At 46.2% G+C, this 18210-nt stretch overlaps 1 protein-coding gene across 2 annotated transcripts in view; it reads right to left on the reverse strand.

Moving 5' to 3' along the window:
• LOC115149130 (acetyl-CoA carboxylase 1) overlaps positions 1-18210 on the reverse strand; it is a 54247-nt gene that overhangs the window by 15772 nt on the left and 20265 nt on the right. For both annotated transcript variants that reach the window (XM_029691671.1, XM_029691670.1), the window contains exons 26-43: positions 17854-18003; positions 17122-17265; positions 16857-16959; positions 15721-15828; positions 15406-15462; positions 15096-15140; positions 11377-11418; positions 10362-10577; positions 10081-10236; positions 9718-9942; positions 8538-8693; positions 7868-8014; positions 7407-7676; positions 6986-7083; positions 6619-6739; positions 5582-5692; positions 745-888; positions 469-589 (exon numbers count right to left, since the gene is read on the reverse strand). In XM_029691671.1, the coding sequence (XP_029547531.1) occupies positions 469-589; positions 745-888; positions 5582-5692; positions 6619-6739; positions 6986-7083; positions 7407-7676; positions 7868-8014; positions 8538-8693; positions 9718-9942; positions 10081-10236; positions 10362-10577; positions 11377-11418; positions 15096-15140; positions 15406-15462; positions 15721-15828; positions 16857-16959; positions 17122-17265; positions 17854-18003 (2414 nt within the window). The remainder of the gene's footprint in view (positions 1-468; positions 590-744; positions 889-5581; positions 5693-6618; positions 6740-6985; positions 7084-7406; positions 7677-7867; positions 8015-8537; positions 8694-9717; positions 9943-10080; positions 10237-10361; positions 10578-11376; positions 11419-15095; positions 15141-15405; positions 15463-15720; positions 15829-16856; positions 16960-17121; positions 17266-17853; positions 18004-18210) is intronic.

Below are 18210 nucleotides of genomic sequence, written 5' to 3' on the forward strand. Positions count from 1 at the left end.
TCTCCACCTCTTCATCCACCCAGCGAGCCCAGGATTCACAGTGTCTCTCACAGTGTCTGAATGAGGAATATCCCCCCTACAGCAAGCCTATAACCCTCTCTAACAGTCAGGAATTAGTTTAACCCCTGACCTCAGGGAGATCTGCCCAAAATGATAGCAGCGCAAATCGCATGTCAACCTTTAAATGACAATCAGCTGCTGTTTCACACCTGCTGAGGCAGACTGGATACGAGGATGAATGACTACTGTACACATAGGTTGTTATTGTTATTATTATAACAATAAGAGAGAATAACAGGATCCTTTATTGCACACCGATGGAAAGATTAGATAGAGTTGGTGAAGAGTGAGGTACAAAGTTTACAATATGTTGGAAGTAAAAAGTAGTTATTTCTCGTTTGTGGGGTACTCTAAAATGTTTAAGAAATATTAATCTCTGGAGAAAAAAAAAAAAAGGGGGTTACTTACTTTGGCCGGGGCGTCCTGCCAGCATCCAGCGGGGGTCATAGGGAGCCTTGGTGGGCATAAACTCCACCAGCCGGTCTATGGGGTCCTTGGCATTGATGATGGGCACAGGACTAGATCGGTCCTATTGGGGACAAACATTCAAGAACTCTAAACATTGCCTCTGAATTTAACAGAGCTTCACTGTGAGTAGCTAACAGTATAAAGGTACATTTGCATTGGTTAAGCCTAAATGAATGGACAGTGGAATACATGTTGACAGTAAGAGCTGATGCTTACCTTGGGCATGTAGGAGAGCCAGTGCAGCAGCATGTGGACTCCCTCAAAGTCATCACACACAGTGCTGTGGGTCACACCGTTGTTGTGCATGATCTGAATCCCACCCAGCTGGTTGTTGGAGGTGTACACCTCTCTACCCAGCACCTACGGGAAAGAAGATGGGGGTGATGTCATATTCTGTATAATAATCACTAATTCTTCCTTGGTAGTGTCAAACTATGTAAGCCAATTTCCCTACAAACTACAAGCCGAGAGACCGCCAACCATATGTAGACACTAGATAGTGGGGCGGCAGGGTAGCCTAGTGTTAGAGCGTTGGGCTAGTAACCGAAAGGTTGCAAGTTTGAATCCCTGAGCTGACAAGGTACAAATCTGTCGTTCTGCCCTTGAACAAGGCAGTTAACCCACTGTTCCTAGGCCGTCATTGAAAATAAAAAATTGTTCTTAAATGACTTGCCTAGTTAAATAAAAAGGCAAAACCTTTTAAAAAAAATAATACAATAATGGGTATTTTTATGTTGAGACACCCATTCTTCTCCCTACAGGGCATAGTGAACCACGCCCTTTGAGGCTTAGGGCTGAGGATAAAGGGTGGTGTCACCAGGCCTCTGGTCCCTGGGGCTGTGGATCAATAGGATGACACACACATCTGAAAGGGGACAGGGACCCCCCTGCTCTCCACCGTGGCACCGCACAGCCTCGTCAATACTGTCGATCGGTGGCTAGGGATCACTGCATCACGGCGGTCACGGGGGCCCGCTAGCATCCAGCGCTCTCCCTCCCAGGGGTTATTTGTAACCTCCAGAGTGAATTAATACCCGAGGTTTCTCCTCCCCGACACAATCGACAGGAGCTGTGACAAAGAGCTGCCCGCCCGCACCGCACACTGCCTCACAGACGGTTTATGAGCACGCACACGCATACACAAAAACACACATGCTCACACACACAGTGAATAGCATGTGTATGAGACTGCCTGTATGTGTGTGTGTATATTGGTTTATTGTGCGTCTCTCCTGGTGTGAGAGGCTAATGAAGGATGGCATGGACCCATTAACCTCCCCACACACACACACACACACACACAGGCGGCCGTGCAGGGGACACAGTTCCGTAAAACACAGAGGTGCTCGTTGATCACTCAGCTCTCACCTCTTCACCATCATTTACTTTCTCTGTTCCCATTAATGGATATGTCCCTGGCTACAAATCCTGGGTGCTCTCCTAAAGCTGTCAGGCCAGCCCGTGGCCCCGGGAAGCATTGCAGTCACCTTGACAGGCAGACACAGGGCCTCTGTGCCACCGGGCTGGGCCTTGGTTCATTAACATTCCACAGCAGAGGGAGAAAAGAGGTAGGGTGGAGGCACGAGAGAGGGACGTAGGCTCTTTTAGTGGCCCACTGGGATATTTGTACCAGTAGTTACTATCCAGTCACCATACAAATAGGAGAAAGATGTCCATCAGTGAATGAAATGAGTGTCTTTAGATGACAGACTGTATCTACGGCTTTGGTGAACCAGGGAGTCTATGGGGATATAATATGAAGGCAAGGTTATAGTGAATGTCTAGGTACATTTTTCTGCCATATTATTGTTGAATGGACGGTCCATCATTGTGACATCCATTTGGGGAAAACTATAGATTTACCGCTGCACTGGTAGATGTATACATTTCTCAGTAAATCTATATAGTTTCCCATTTAAACATTTACTGTAACACAATACATTTGTAAAATTGTGATATATTACATAATCTTCTGATGTTTCTCTAGCATCCGAACACACACATACAAACGAGCTTGCAAGCAAAACCTGCAAATGGAAACACGCATGTTGTGTTTTGTCATGCGGCGATTTGTCATGTAATTTGTTATAAAGTCATGTTAATGCCGAGACGGAGGCAGGGAGATGGGGAAGAGAGACGGAGGCAGGGAGATGGGGAAAGCAGTGGGTAGTCAGTGCTAGTGAAGCCCTGAGAGAGAGAGAAAACAATCTGCCTCAGCAAAACTTTTCATTCTGATTGGAGACAAATGATATGAATGTCCTTCGCCCCAGCAGCAGCCTCAGGCATCACGCTGCTATTTCTATGCAAACAACAACTTGACGCTTCTCTTTCTATTATTCCACCAGGAGCTGCAGCAGAATGACTGTGGAGACGGGGGGGGGGGGGTTCAAACACAGAACAAGGGCGAAAAAGGCCTGATCACTGAGGTGGAAAACTGCACACTGAGTGAGAGAATAATATGGGATCAGAAAACACCATTATATAATTTGCATTGTTAGATTCAGACGTAATGCAGTCTTCCTGCCTCCATATTATTTCAGAGGGAGCTCTCTTACGGGATAGCTATCCAATGGCTAACGCTCTGTCCTTACAGAATACAGTAACAAAACTACACACACTTTGTCCTCTTCCTCAAATTAACTGCAAAATAAATGGCATGACCGAGTAATACATATTAATAGTGAAATTCCAAATTAAAATGCAGATGTGTTAATTGCATCAACTAAGGAACAATCTATGTGCGTCACAGATGCATAAGCACACATGAACATCGCCTATTTTTTTTAAAAACACAGGACAATTAAACGAGTATAAAATGTCCTTCACGGTATCTGTTTTATAAATGGTTCATTTAATTATGTGTGGTCTTGTTGTTAGTGATGCATGGTGGTGAGTGCTACAGCTGAATATACCTTTTATTCATCAGACAAAGAACCAATGTCCCTTTGCAGACACTGCACTACAACCAGAGGAAGAAAAAAATGATAATAAATAACTCTAGACCACCTTTACTCCACACAAAGAGATGCATACAAAGCTCTCCCCGCCCTTCATTTGGCAAATCTGACCATAATTCTATCCTCCTGATTCCTGCTTACAATCAAAAACTAAAGCACAAAGTGGTCAGATGACGTGGATGCTACGCTACAGGACTGTTTTGCTAGCACGGGATTCATCCAACGGCATTGAGGAGTATACCACCTCAGTCATGGCTTCATCAATAAGTGCATCGACGACGTCGTCCCCACAGTAACCGTACGTACATATCCCAACCAGAAGCCATGGATTACAGGCAACATCCGCATCGAGCTAAAGGCTAGAGCTGCCACTTTCAAGGAGCGGGACACTAATCCGGACGCTTATAAGAAATCCCGCTATGCCCTCAGACGAACCAACAAACAAGAAAAGCGTCAATACAGGATAAGATTGAATCCTACTACACAGGCTCTGACGCTTGTCGGATGTGGCAGGGCTTGAAAACTATTACGGACTATAAAGGGAAACCCAGACGTGAGCTGCCCAGTGACACGAGTCTACCAGACGAGCTAAATGCCTTTTATGCTCGCTTCGAGGCAAGCAACACTGAAGCATGCACGAGAGCACCAGCTGTTCTGGATGACTGATATAACGCTCTCGTTAGCCGATGTGAGCAAGACCTTTAAACCGGTCAACATTCACAAAGCCGCAGGGCCAGATGGATTACCAGGACGTGTACTCAAAGCATGCGCAGACCAACTGGCAAGTGTCTTCACTGACATTTTCAACCTCTCCCTGACAGAGTCTGTAATACCTACATGTTTCAAGCAAACCATCATAGTCCTTGTGCCCAAGGAAGCGAAGGTAACCTGCCTAAATGATTACCGTCCCGTAGCACTTATGTCAGTAGCCATGAAGTGCTTTGAAAGGCTGGTCATAGCTCACATTAACAGCATCCTCCCGGAAACCCTAGACTCACTCCAATTTACATACCGCCACAACAGATGACGCAATCTCAATCGCACTCCACACTGCCCTTACCCACCTGGACAAAAGGAACACCTGTGTGAGCATGCTGTTCATTGACTACAGCTCAGCGTTCAATACCATAGTGCCCACAAAACTCATCACTAAGCTAAGGACCCTGGGACTAAACACCGCCCTCTGCAACGGGATCCTGGACTTTGTCAGGCCATCCCCAGGTGGTAAGGGTACGCAACAACATGTCCGTCACGCTGATCCTCAAAACTGGGGCCCCTCAGGGGTGTGTACTTAGTCTCCTCCTGTACTCCCTGTTCACCCACGACTGCATGGCCAAACACGACTCCAACACTATCATTAAGTTTGCTGACGACACAACAGTGGTAGGCCTGATCACCAACAACGATGAGACAGCTTATAGGGAGGTCAGAGAACTGGCAGTGTGGTGCCAGGACAACAACCTCTCCCTTAATGTGAGCAAGACAAAGGAGCTGATCGTGGATTACTGGAAAAGGCGGGCCGAATAGGCCCCCATTAACATCAACGGGTCTGTAGTGGAATGGGTCGAGAGTTTCCAGTTCCTTGGTGTCCACATCACCAACGAACTATCATGGTCCAAACACACCCAAGACAGTCGTGAAGAGGGGACGACAACACCGTTTCCCCCTCAGGAGACTGAAAAGATTTGGCATGGGTCCCCAGATACTCAAAACGTTCTACAGCTGCACCATTGAGAGCATCCTGACCAGTTGCATCACCGCCTGGTAAGGCGCTAGAGGGTAGTGTGTATGGCCCAGGACGTCACTGGGGCCAATCTTCCTGCCATGCAGGACCTATATACTAGGCGGTGTCAGAGGAAAGCCCATACAATTGTCAGACTCCAGTCACCCAAGTCATAGACTGTTTTCTCTGCTACCGCACGGCAAGCAGCACCAGGACGCCAAGTCTAGTACCAAAAGGCTCCTTAACAGCTTCTACCCCCAAACCATAAGACCGCTGAACAATTAATCAAATGGCCAATTACATTGACACCCCCCACCCAGTTTTGTGTGCCATGAGGTACAGCTAGGACAGGGTGAGTGATACTGGCCCTTACCTTGTTGAGTGCTCCAGCCCCAGTGAGGATGATGTGAGAGTTTTCCACCTGGATGGTCCTTTGACCCAGCCTAACCAGGTAGGCTCCGATCCCGATTGCTCGGCAAGTCACCTGAAGAGAGAAGTACACACAGCCTGGTTAGGAAACCACTGGTCAGGAAACCACTGGTCAAGTGCATGTCAGTGATCAGGGTAAACCAATTCTTAGATTTGCCATCCTCTGCCTCAGATTCTCCGGTACTTCTGTATACTTTTCAGCCAGTAGTTCTAAAAATAGCCAAAAGTGCATATCTGCAGATATACGTGCACCACGTCATTGTTCTCCCTCTCTGCTGTGTGTGCATCTTGCTAGCTATTACTCAAATGGCGAGGGACTGAAACCCATTGGCTAGAACTCGAATTGTTAAGGGGCTGGCCCACGTGGGGAAAAAAATGGCACGTCACAGCTTCCAGAAAAACATCCGCTTTCAATATAAGGATTTCTTTGCTAATTGATGTAAGACAGTAATTCTGCTCATATATTCTACATGTACGAACTACACATTGACACATCCATCACGTCTGAATCCATGTTTAAAAATATACTTAGTAGTCGCCATAGTTCCGGAGCTTGTCTTTAAGTAGTAACTTAGATATGACAGTTTCGAATTAAAGAGGTGTTAAGTCCACCATTCCTATAAGTGCTGTGCGTAGGCCAGTCCACCATTCCTAGAAGTGCTGTGTGTAGGCCAGTCCACCATTCCTATAAGTGCTGTGCGTAGGCCAGTCCACCATTCCTAGAAGTGCTGTGCGTAGGCCAGTCCACCATTCCTAGAAGTGCTGTGCGTAGGCCAGTCCACCATTCCTAGAAGTGCTGTGTGTAGGCCAGTCCACCATTCCTATAAGTGCTGTGCGTAGGCCAGTCCACCATTCCTAGAAGTGCTGTGCGTAGGCCAGTCCACCATTCCTAGAAGTGCTGTGCGTAGGCCAGTCCACCATTCCTAGAAGTGCTGTGCGTAGGCCTGTGTGTGTCGGTACATCCAGTGCGTCGGTGCGTACCAGGTTCATAGTGATGACCTTGTCATAGGCCAAAGAGGACTCTCCAGCAATCATCCCGGAGCCCTTCAGGTTCTCCACCCCCAGACCCTCCTCCTTCCCGATGATGTCAGTGATCTTGTACCTGAACAAGGAAAGGCTCAGTCAGACATCACGCCTTTCTCGGTGGAAATCATCACTTCAACCTTATTCCATTTCTCCCATTGTACAAGGGGCTTTTCATGTGTATTCATGCACAGTCCATTGACTCTCTTAATTTGTTGATTTACAGTTTCTCCGTTGGCCTAATCCAGTGAGCTGGATGTATTATCTGTATTGAATAGGGTGACAGTGAATAATAATATGGCTGAAGGGTAATGTCTGGACTCACCTGGACTCTCCCTCATCCTCTATGTGTTCACAGTGAACAGAATTCAGGGCTGACACCTTCTTGTAGTCCTGAGGGGTCAGGTACAAGTACTTGAAGCCCTGGGGAGAGAAACAGACTTTGCATCAACAGACTGCGAGGGGCGGGCATGGGTAGATTAATCAATCAAATCAATTTATTGGGAAAAAAAGATGCACCGAGTACAACCCAGGGGATTCCACGTTAAAGCAAATATCACTTGTTTCCAACGTGGTCCCCAATGGAATACAACAATAGACAAAACAACAGTAAATCCCTACAGTACAAAACAGCATCACAATAGAACCATCTGCTAAGAGACCTACAACACTAATCTCCAAATCAAAATAGAGTTTCAATTCTTCAATAGAGGTCTACACCCCCATGCCCCCTTCTGCCAGCTGACCTTGTAGGGGTCTGCCGTGTCCTGCCAGGCTACATGGAACATGTGTCTGATCTCCTCTGCCAGGCCGATGCGGGCACCGCTGTTGGCAGAGATGTAGATACGAGGAATGCCACTCTCCCTGGACATCTCTGAGGCCTGCAGGAACAGCAGGTCCTCCTGCGGCCCAAACGAACCAATCTTGTGTGTGATGTCATTACTGATCACAATGATCTCACGCCCTGCCGGGTACTCCGGGGTCCTGATGGTCATCCGCCAGGCCACCATGCCAATCTAGAGAGACACACACAGGTACACATTCATTTATGTAGTCGAGACATTACTGTTGTATGCATTTCCACAAAGACAATACCCATGCAATACAATAACCTGGCAAACAGCTACTGAACAATCCTGCCAAAGAAACACAGAGACACCTACAGATCAGAAATGGAACTGCAACTTTAAAAGGAGTTACTTCTCACCTCGTTCCCTCCTGGTAGACGGTTCATCTGCACCAGCTGTCCCTGTGGATCCAGGACCAGCTCAGTGAAAGTGAGCAGCTCAGAGGGCAGAGGGCATTTGGGCAGGTGGGCGAAGGCTTTGGTGGACTGCCACAGCTTCTTTAGAGCCTGGAGGAAAGAGGAGCCAGAGACACGAGGGACTGCTGCTCACTCTTAATATAACAACCTTACTGGAAAGTGATAACATGCAGGGTTGAGGTCAATTACATTTCAATTCAGGTTAGACATTTTAATTAATGAATTGGACATTTCCCATTATTTTACAATGTGAAATCTTCATTTCATGCATTGGATTTCAATTAACCGAATTGAAATGCAATTGACCCCAAACAGTGCTCCCGAGTGGTGCAGCGGTCTAAGGCGCTGCATCTCAGTGCTAGAGGCGTCACTACAGACCCTAGTTCGATTCCAGGCTGTATCACAACCGGCCATGATTGGGAGTCCCATAGAGCAGTGCACAATTGGCCCAGTGTCATCCGGGTTAAGGTTTGGCCGGGGTAGGCCATCATTGTAAATAATAATGTGTTCTTAACTGACTTACCTAGTTAAATGAAACAAAAACACATGATTGTATGTTTTTATGTACACCATCAACAGAGACCACTGTGGGCCGTTGCGTCACGGTCCGTACCTGTCTGACCATCTCAGGGAAGTCATAGACGTAGGTGGTTCCCAGAGACTGGGCCTGGAAGCGTTTGGACTGCAGCAGGTCCTTGGTCACATATGGGGTGTTGATGAGCATGCCATGTAGAGGACCCTGCTTGTCCCCATATGCCTGGAACATGATCTGGAGGAGAGGGGACTCAGAGTCACTCCCCACACACAGACACTAGATGCCCTTTGCAGCACACACATCTACAAAAACAACACAGAACCCAATATGTAATGAGGACAGACATCAGGCATGGACCGTATTCCAAGATAAACATGAAATGGTGAGAAAGGTGTTTAGAGTTGTGGAATCAGTTCTATCTACATAGGAGACCACGTTCTTTAAAATCCCAATCAGCTGTGCACATCGCACATCCGTCTGATTAGGTTCTTTGACCAGACCTGGCAACCTGAGTGGTCATTTCACATTAGAGACAGGAGCATATCGACTCCTCAGAATGAGAACACAATAGAAGTCATTTTTTAAGAAAAGAAGCATTAATCTAACACATCTGGCTATTGAGACTTTGTCATGGACCTACAGTAGCATAAGGTAAGAATAGGTCTGGTGTCACCGGTGCTTAAGTGTTAACGAATAAGGCTAAGCTCAATGCACCGGATCCTCACTTAGCACCATCTACCACCTCCAAAATAGAACCCAGATTCATTAAATGAATAAAGGTACCTGCCCAGAATATAAATGGGAAGCGTTACATTTCAGTATTTCTCTCTCAACTATGGTTCACAGACTGTAGTAGTGGGGGTATTCTTTTTCTTAACCCCTCTTAGCTTCTGCATATGCTCTCTGCCTATGACCATTTGATTTATGAATCATTTACCCTGGAATGGGATGACATATAGATGGCTGTAACTTACCTGTTCTCCTATATAAAAGGAAAATATCATGATCACTGCTAGTCTTGTCCAACAGGCTGGCCAGACCACTTATAGAACCCTCAGCTCCACTTTACACAGTGGTCTGACTGATCCACAGTTGGCATGTCATTTATTTCTTAACTAAACTTGAAAATACTTGAGCAAGAACCAAGAGTGGCCCATTAAAAGGTACATTCTGGGAGCTGAAGATTATGTATGAAGCTGCTTCCCCGGCCTGTGATTGGATGGGAGTGTGGGGCGTGAGGGATGTGCGAGTGCCCCACCTGTCGGTCTTTAGGCCCCAACTGTCCCGTACGGGAATCGGTGACCTCCTTGTACAGGCTGATGTCCAGGTAGTAGCCTGACTCGTTGGTGAGGAAAAGGCGGATGGGGATCTGTTTGCCTGTGGGCGTCAGCCGGATGTTGATCTTCAGCTCAGCCTGGAGCACCCGGAGCTTCCACAGCCTACTGCCGTAACGCATCACCATGGAGCGCACCGACTCCTCAATCTGAGCATGGTTACACAGAGAGAAGTTTGTTATAAACATATACAATATCAAAACACATCACTACATGTACAGTGTACAAACATGTACAAAACCAATGTACACAGTGCATGTACAGGTCTTGGGTGTGCTGCCACTGACCTTGGAGGGGTCCATGATGACGGTGGGGACAAAGTTGAGGAAGATGTGGTTGCAGTCGGTGCGTACAGTGGTGTTGTTGAAGGCCACTTCCAGCTCGTCCATGGCCTCCAACAGCAGACGCTCTGCCTCATTGTGGAGGTACTCAAAAGACGCCTCCTGGAGATAAGACAGAGGACGGAAGCAGAGGTCAGAGAGGGACACATTTTCATAGACAAACTGAACAGGTGTAACAATCAAAACACACACACACACACACAAAGCAGTGTCATTATTGCTCTCACCTTGGTGACCAGGTCTGAGTGACGGATGATGGCCCGGACAAAGAAGCGGTAGTCTGTGACTTCTGTGCCCACCTCCACACGGGCAGCGCCCAGGTAAAGGTGCATCTTGTGGTTGGCACAGGGAATGGCGGTCAGGGCAAAGTTACGCATGCGGTTCAGCTCCAGCTGGAAGGCCAGCGCTGGCTCCAAGTGACGGTAGATCCTGTCCTCCTCAAACTGGAGACGCATGGTGACAATTCATTAGATAGCAAGGCAGTCGCACAAGACACCGTCAGACAGCAGGAACAGCAAGATACGGTCACACCAACCAATAAGGGTTCAAGAGATGGGAATGATCTTTCCTCAAGGCCTAGAAATGACTTATCCAGTTAAGGCTATTCTACCATCATCCCCAATATTAATAGCTGCAGAACTCAGGGAACTTGGCTGTTTCAGGAGCATTGGGTTTGTATAAGAGTAGAGGGTGCCCGCCAGCCATACACTGCATTAAGTAAATTAAATCAAAGGCAATCTCAGCCTGCTAATGGGTGTAATTTCTCTTAAATGGAGACGTCATTAAACAGATAATTACGGTAATGAGTTTGTGGTGCCATTGTAGTGAGCCTATCAGGGGCCTAGGCAGGGGATGAGCCATCATTGATCATGTTGGAGAGACTTTCAGTGCCAACGAAGGGGTGAGCAAGGACAGTGGGAAGGTACTTCTGCAGCCATCTTATTCAAATTGCCTCACCTCAATTGTAGTCATTATGTGAAATTGACACTTGCCTAGTTGAAACTGGCTTACCTCTTCCACTGTAACTCTAGTCTACACATTGAGAAACATGGTCATTTGGGCTCATCTTTCATCTCAGTAATATATTCAGTCTGTGTTTGCACTTCAAATATGAATTCCCTTATCTTTTTGGGATGGATTCAACCCGTTTATTGACCACTACCACTGAGCAGACCATTCCCTATTATTTGATGGTAGCCCATAAAGCCAGTGTTCATATTGACACAGTGTGAAGACACTAACCTTGTCTCTGGATCGGAAGGTGAAGAACTTGGGGAACTCTCTCTGTGTGGGAGACAGACAGGTGAGGAGAGAGAGTACAGTTAAACAGATTCTCATGCTACGAAGAACACACGTTGCCAACCTACCAGTTCTACTGGTTAAGAATGACAGTTAGGGCTTTGAGTCCCGGAATTCAAGGATCCCTGCTATGCTGCAACTAAGGGTGTTTTCACATATAGTCCTCTTCACACTTGGTCTCTTTCAGACAATTTTTGTGAACTCAGTGTGGTTCGCTTAATTTTTTATCCAGTATGAACACTCCAATGGAACTCAGACCCCTCAAAAGAGCCCCCGAAGCAAACCCATTGAGAGGTGGTCTGAGTTTGGTTCGCTTGAAATCCCCTGTCCAGTTCCCTTTTTTAGGGCAATGTGAACACAAAGCTCCCCAGGTTCGCTTGTCATTCCCGCACCTCACACTAGACCACTGCGACACCGCTCCCCTGCCATAACCCCTCACACTAGACTACTGCCATAACCCCTCACACTAGACTACTGCCATAACCCCTCACACTAGACTACTGCCATAACCCCTCACACTAGACTACTGCCATAACCCCTCACACTAGACTACTGCCATAACCCCTCACACTAGACTACTGCCATAACCCCTCACACTAGACTACTGCCATAACCCCTCACACTAGACTACTGACATAACCCCTCACACTAGACTACTGCCATAACCCCTCACACTAGACTACTGCCATAACCCCTCACACTAGACTACTGCCATAACCCCTCACACTAGACTACTGCCATAACCCCTCACACTAGACTACTGCCATAACCCCTCACACTAGACTACTGCCATAACCCCTCACACTAGACTACTGCCATAACCCCTCACACTAGACTACTGCCATAACCCCTCACACTAGACTACTGCCATAACCCCTCACACTAGACTACTGCCATAACCCCTCACACTAGACTACTGCCATAACCCCTCACACTAGACTACTGCCATAACCCCTCACACTAGACTACTGCCATAACCCCTCACACTAGACTACTGCCATAACCCCTCACACTAGACTACTGCCATAACCCCTCACACTAGACTACTGCCATAACCCCTCACACTAGACTACTGCCATAACCCCTCACACTAGACTACTGCCATAACCCCTCACACTAGACTACTGCCATAACCCCTCACACTAGACTACTGCCATAACCCCTCACACTAGACTACTGCCATAACCCCTCACACTAGACTACTGCAACACCGCTCCCCTGCCATAACCCCTCACATTGGTGCCACAAAATAGAGAAGATGATAACGTGAAGGTTCAGATTTGTTTGCGATATGTGATCTATAGGCTAAGAGAGCTTCATAAACTGTTTATTCGCAAATAACTGCAGATTAAATAATGCTCTAATTGACAATTGTACACCCAATGTAGGCTACTGCCCCTTTAAGAGCTAGAATTTATTTGTGCCCTATTATCACCAAATATGTTCACACTATTCAAACCTCTTAATAGCATCTTCTGATTAAAAGTATTTTGTCTTATCTTCTAACTAAACGCAGTTAAAAGCTTCCAAAATAAGCTTCCAAAATGTAAGTAGGTATATCTAGCTGTCTGATAACATGTTCTGATGGAATGGCTTTTCCTGCACATTGTAAAAACCCAGAGTGCATTGAGTGAATGTTGGAAAAAGATCTTGGTTCCTTTCTAGATAGCAATGTGAATGCAAAGAGGACTCAGACCACAAAATAGGTAAAGTGAACTGGCAAAAGGGAAAGGGCAGTGTGAATACAAAGATAAGAGTTATTTTGCTGTTTTTGGCCCCAGAGTTCACTTTAAAGAGGACTGAGATTGGTTCTTTTAAAGAGGACTATATGTGAAAAAACCCTCACTCTCAGTTTGGTTCGCTTTGGGGGCTCTTTTGAGGCGTCTGAGTTCCTTTGGATTGTACACGCCACCAAAAAATGAAGCGTAATGCACTGGGGTAAAAAAATGTTTTGTCTGAAAGGGACCAAGTGTGAAAATAACCTAAAGTTACAGAACCATCTAGACTAAAAATAGACATGACATCTAGAGAACCCAATGACTGCAGGTGAAAATAACAGCGACATTCTAACAAGACTAAGCGGCTACATTTCCTTCTAAGGGTCTACATTTCTCCCTCAATAAGCTTAGATGAGCGCTATCATGTGAATTGCTGTGAGCTTGAAGAGGAACACTATGGCATCAGTCTGTGATCAGCAACAGCCTGTTTAACATTCAACAGCCCTGATCTCCTATTTGGCCTGGTGTCCGAGGGTGAAATTACAGTGTATTTTACCAAAACTGCCTTTTTACATAATGACAGACCGCAACAGGCAGCAGTCACATCTGAACCAATGAATAAAACATTATCTTTCCTACAGGGAGTGCTTTGTATTTCTGAATGCTCAAGCTAGAAGCCTGGTTGGCAGGTTTGTCTTTGATGATCGTACCCCACTTGGCCAAACAATACTGGCCTAATTGCAAACACTCATCAACTCGATGTGTACATGATAACAAGAGAGCTGTCAGAGAGCTGTGTTCTAGTATGCCCACCACAAGCTTGTATAGAGGACTGATTTGACAACAACACAATGGTAGTACATCACATCCCCTATTCTCTCTATAACAGAGAATACACAATTTAATGTGTGTGAATACACTGGTCAGTGTAGTCTGAAGAGGGTTGGCCACTCGGGCTCCCGAGTGGCGCAGTGGTCTAAGGCACTGCATCTCAGTGCTAGAGGCGTCACTACAGACACCCTGGTTCGAATCCAAGCTGTATCACAACCGACTGTCATTGGGAGACCTATAGGGCGGCGCACAATTGGCCCAGCGTCATCCGGGTTTTGCTGGTGTAGGCTGTCGTAAATAAGAATTTGTTCTTAACTGACTTGCCTAGTTAAATAAATACAAATATTCAGAGGACGTGTCTCCCCTGTATGAGACAAACCCACATAACGAGGGCAGCCACAGCAACCCACATAACGAGGGCAGCCACACCAACCCACATAACGAGGGCAGCCACACCAACCCACATAACGAGGGCAGCCACACCAACCCACATAACGAGGGCAGCCACAGCAACCCACATAACGAGGGCAGCCACACCAACCCACATAACGAGGGCAGCCACAGCAACCCACATAACGAGGGCAGCCACACCAACCCACATAACGAGGGCAGCCACAGCAACCCACATAACGAGGGCAGCCACACCAACCCACATAACGAGGGCAGCCACACCAATGGCAGTGATCATCTCTCATCGGGACCCTTCTTCTTCTTCTCTTAAAGGGTTTCCAGTAGATAACACAGCCACAAAGTCAGATTCCACAGCGACAGTCCAAATGGGCTTTTTGGTCTTAATTTAAGGTTAGGCATAAGGTTAGGTTTAAAATCAGATTTTAAGAAAATAAAATGTATAAATGAGCAGGGTTTAGCCATTATGATGACTTTGTGGCTGTTTTAACTAGTGACGACAGAGTCAAAGGGCTGAAGTCACGATGCGGGGAGAGAGAGAGAAGGGAACCTGGCATTTACCCAAATGTCTTTAGGCTCAAATGCTTTCATTTTCTCCCAGAACATAAAAGCTACTTTGAGTGCTTAAAGGAAAGAGTTGACAATACAGGAAGACAAACTGTACTGTTGTTTCAGTCATCATCCACATCCTCCCAGGCTACTCACATGAAACCTCTGGTCCACCTCATAGTTGACCGCCTTCCTGAAATCCTGTCAGCACAAACACCACAGCAAAGGCAAGACATGGATACAGAGAGGGAAAGGATAGCAAGCAAACAAAACAGCCAAATTTGAAATACAAAGTAGTCAAATTATAGGCCATTCCAAATTAAAAAAGTGACTCTCTCGTGCCGTCTGGATGTCTGGAGATTCAACCAGTATCACTGTGATTAAGATAAGATAGTTGACGGTGATTGGCAGAGTGTTGGTTAGAAAACCGAGGGTAGAGTAGGGGAGTGGGAATCTTAGTCCTCACCTTCTGAGCTACCAGGAAGGTCAGCCTGCGGATGCCATGTTCAAACAGCAGGGATTTCTGGGGCACAAAGACAGAGGAAGAGAAAGTGTGAGCAACTGGGAGGCAGGCGGCACAGCGGTTAAGAGCGTTGGGCCAGTAACCAAAAAGTTGCTGGTTTGAGACACCGAGCAGACCAGGTGAATTGTTTTTGTTGATGTGCCGTTGAGCAAGGCACTTAACCCTAATTGCTCCTGTAAGTCACTCCGGATAAGAGTGTCTGCTAAATGACTAAAATGCCAATGTGTCCAGTTGTATTTCCTGAAAGGCTCATCTGACCTCTGACTGGGTGAACTCCCGGAACATGGCGGCCAGGCCGTCGTCGTCGATGTCACTGTCAGTCTTAATGGCCACGTTGAGGATGTGAACGGGCTCATCTTGGATACTCTGGGGCACAAACATATGCAGGCAAACCTCAGTCATACAATTCAAAGAGAAAGTTGTCAAAACCAAAATTATTGGCACCCTTGATATTGGGCGCGTTCCTCTGCCTAGGTGTTGCTGACACCTGCCAGATTTACAATGCCTGGATAGGTATTTTATGTATCAGCTAACCACGTTACAGCAATCCGTCAGTCGATGACACTGTCGATGACATGGCACACAATCAAGGGTTGATGCATGCAATGCCTGAGCAGGGGAACGCAACCAAAGATGAGCAAAAAAAATACTACATGAAATAAACAATACAAACACTGAGCTATATTGTAAGCTCAAATTTGTTTAGAAAAATGTATTATTTTATACTAACAATTGCTCAGAGAAAGAGATGTTGTTTAACAAGTAATACTTATTTTCTCCCCAAAAGATAGGGGTAAACATTTTTGGCACCCCTGTTTTCAATACTCCAGCACCTTCCCCTTGCAAGGATAATGGGACAGCCTTTTTCTAAAATGTTTTATGAGATTGGAGAACACATTGAGAGGGATCTTAGACCATTCCTCCATACATAATCTTTCCATATCCTTGATATCCTTAGTCTGCACTTATGGACTGCCCGGCAGGTAGTCTGACGGGTAGGAGCGTTGGGCCAGTAACTGAAAGGTTGCTGGATCAAATCCCCCCTTTAATTCAAACCACAGGTACTGAAAACAGAGGTGCCAATCATTTTGACCCCTACCTTTGAGAAAATAACATATTACTTGTTCAACAAAATCTTTTTCTCTGAGCAAGTATATTAACAATCTCTTTAAAAAATTACATCCAATATAGCTCAGTATTTGTATTATTTGTTTAATTCAGTCTTTGTTGCGCATCTTTATCAAGGGTGCCAATCATTTCAGTCGTGAATATTGCGACTATGTGAAGAAAAGCAAGGTCATTCTACTTTGTAGCATTGAACAAAGGGCTCTCTCAGTCATAATACTCTAGTGTTGCAATACACCTCAGAATCAGTGCAAGCAGAACATTCTGACCTTGGTGTCCTCCTCTCCATAGAGCACAGGGTTCCCTCCCTCTGGGAAGGTGGGGCTGTGAGGAGGAGAGTCAGAGAAACAGCTCATCACGTCTTTAATGTTCCTGAGGGAGTGGAAAGGACCACGGTTATACACCACACAAACAGACACTTAAGGTAAAATCTAAGTATTACAGCTCTAATTCAATAATGCCATTTCCCAATGTGGGATAATAATAAAGTTATAATGTAATGATTTTGAAAAGGTCAAAGTGCCCAGCCCTCACCTGGTGAACTCCTGGAAGGAGCGGAAGGAGACCATGGCTCCCATGCGCTGGCAGGGTGGGGTGAAGGAAGTGTCCAGGAGGACGTCACTCACGCTGCCCATGTGCACCATGCCGTAGTGGTTCAGGTTGGACGAGAACGACATCCTGGGATCACAATACAGACAGCCATTAGACCGGGGTCCTGCAGCAAACGCATTCACTCACCCACCCAGAGCAGGGCAGAGCCCATTTCTGGCCCAAAGGAGAGTCACCTTTAAGAGCCCCCCACCAGCCACTTCTATCACACACCAGTATTTATTATCTCTGATAAGCTGCTGGGACAGAAGGAACATTGACTCCTTATTCACTTCCAAACTAACAGTAATATAGCACCGTGTTCTCACAGAGATCAGTGAATGAGGATCGGAATATAAGAAGTAAATATGCCTCTTATAGTTCTGGATGTAATACTCATGGAGCAGCCCAGCAGCAGTGTTCAAACGCTAAGTGGTACTGTAGATTATGTGGAAGAGCACATCTGTATAATGTTAGTGGACATGGAAGTGTTGTAGATTTTCCCTCAGCCAAACATAGTAGAAAGACCCAAAGTTCCCCCAGGTGTTTTTAGTATTCAGAGGTCCTCCTCTCCCCTCCACACAGAGGCCAAGTCCCCTTTTAGAGAGGTTAAGCCCAGAAGTTAGCCTGTTAGCCCACAGAATGATATATAGCCTAGAGGCTGCTATAGGGCCCAACCTGTCCACAGAGTCATCTGTATCTGGAGGTTTATTCTCCTCCGTTTTAGAATCATCCTTTGTTTTATCATCTTTTGCTTTAGTGTCCTGTATTTTACTGTCCACAGACACCGGCTTAAGTAGAAGAGGCAGGGGCAGGGCAGACAGTCTCCTGAGAGGACAGGACAGTAGCAGGCAGCACATTCAGAACACAGCTAGCACCACGCAAAACAGGGCATCTGATCTCACAGAGCACTATTTGATAACATTTTGTCCCAGAATATTACACAGTTAATGTACATGTAGCCAACATCTTTTGACTCCCCATTTCTCACCGGAAAACGGCACAAGATCCATGATTTGCATACACACAATGTAG

The sequence above is a fragment of the Salmo trutta genome, chromosome 15 (genome assembly GCF_901001165.1).
Source record: "Salmo trutta chromosome 15, fSalTru1.1, whole genome shotgun sequence".
In the NCBI taxonomy this organism is placed as follows: Eukaryota; Metazoa; Chordata; class Actinopteri; order Salmoniformes; family Salmonidae; genus Salmo; species Salmo trutta.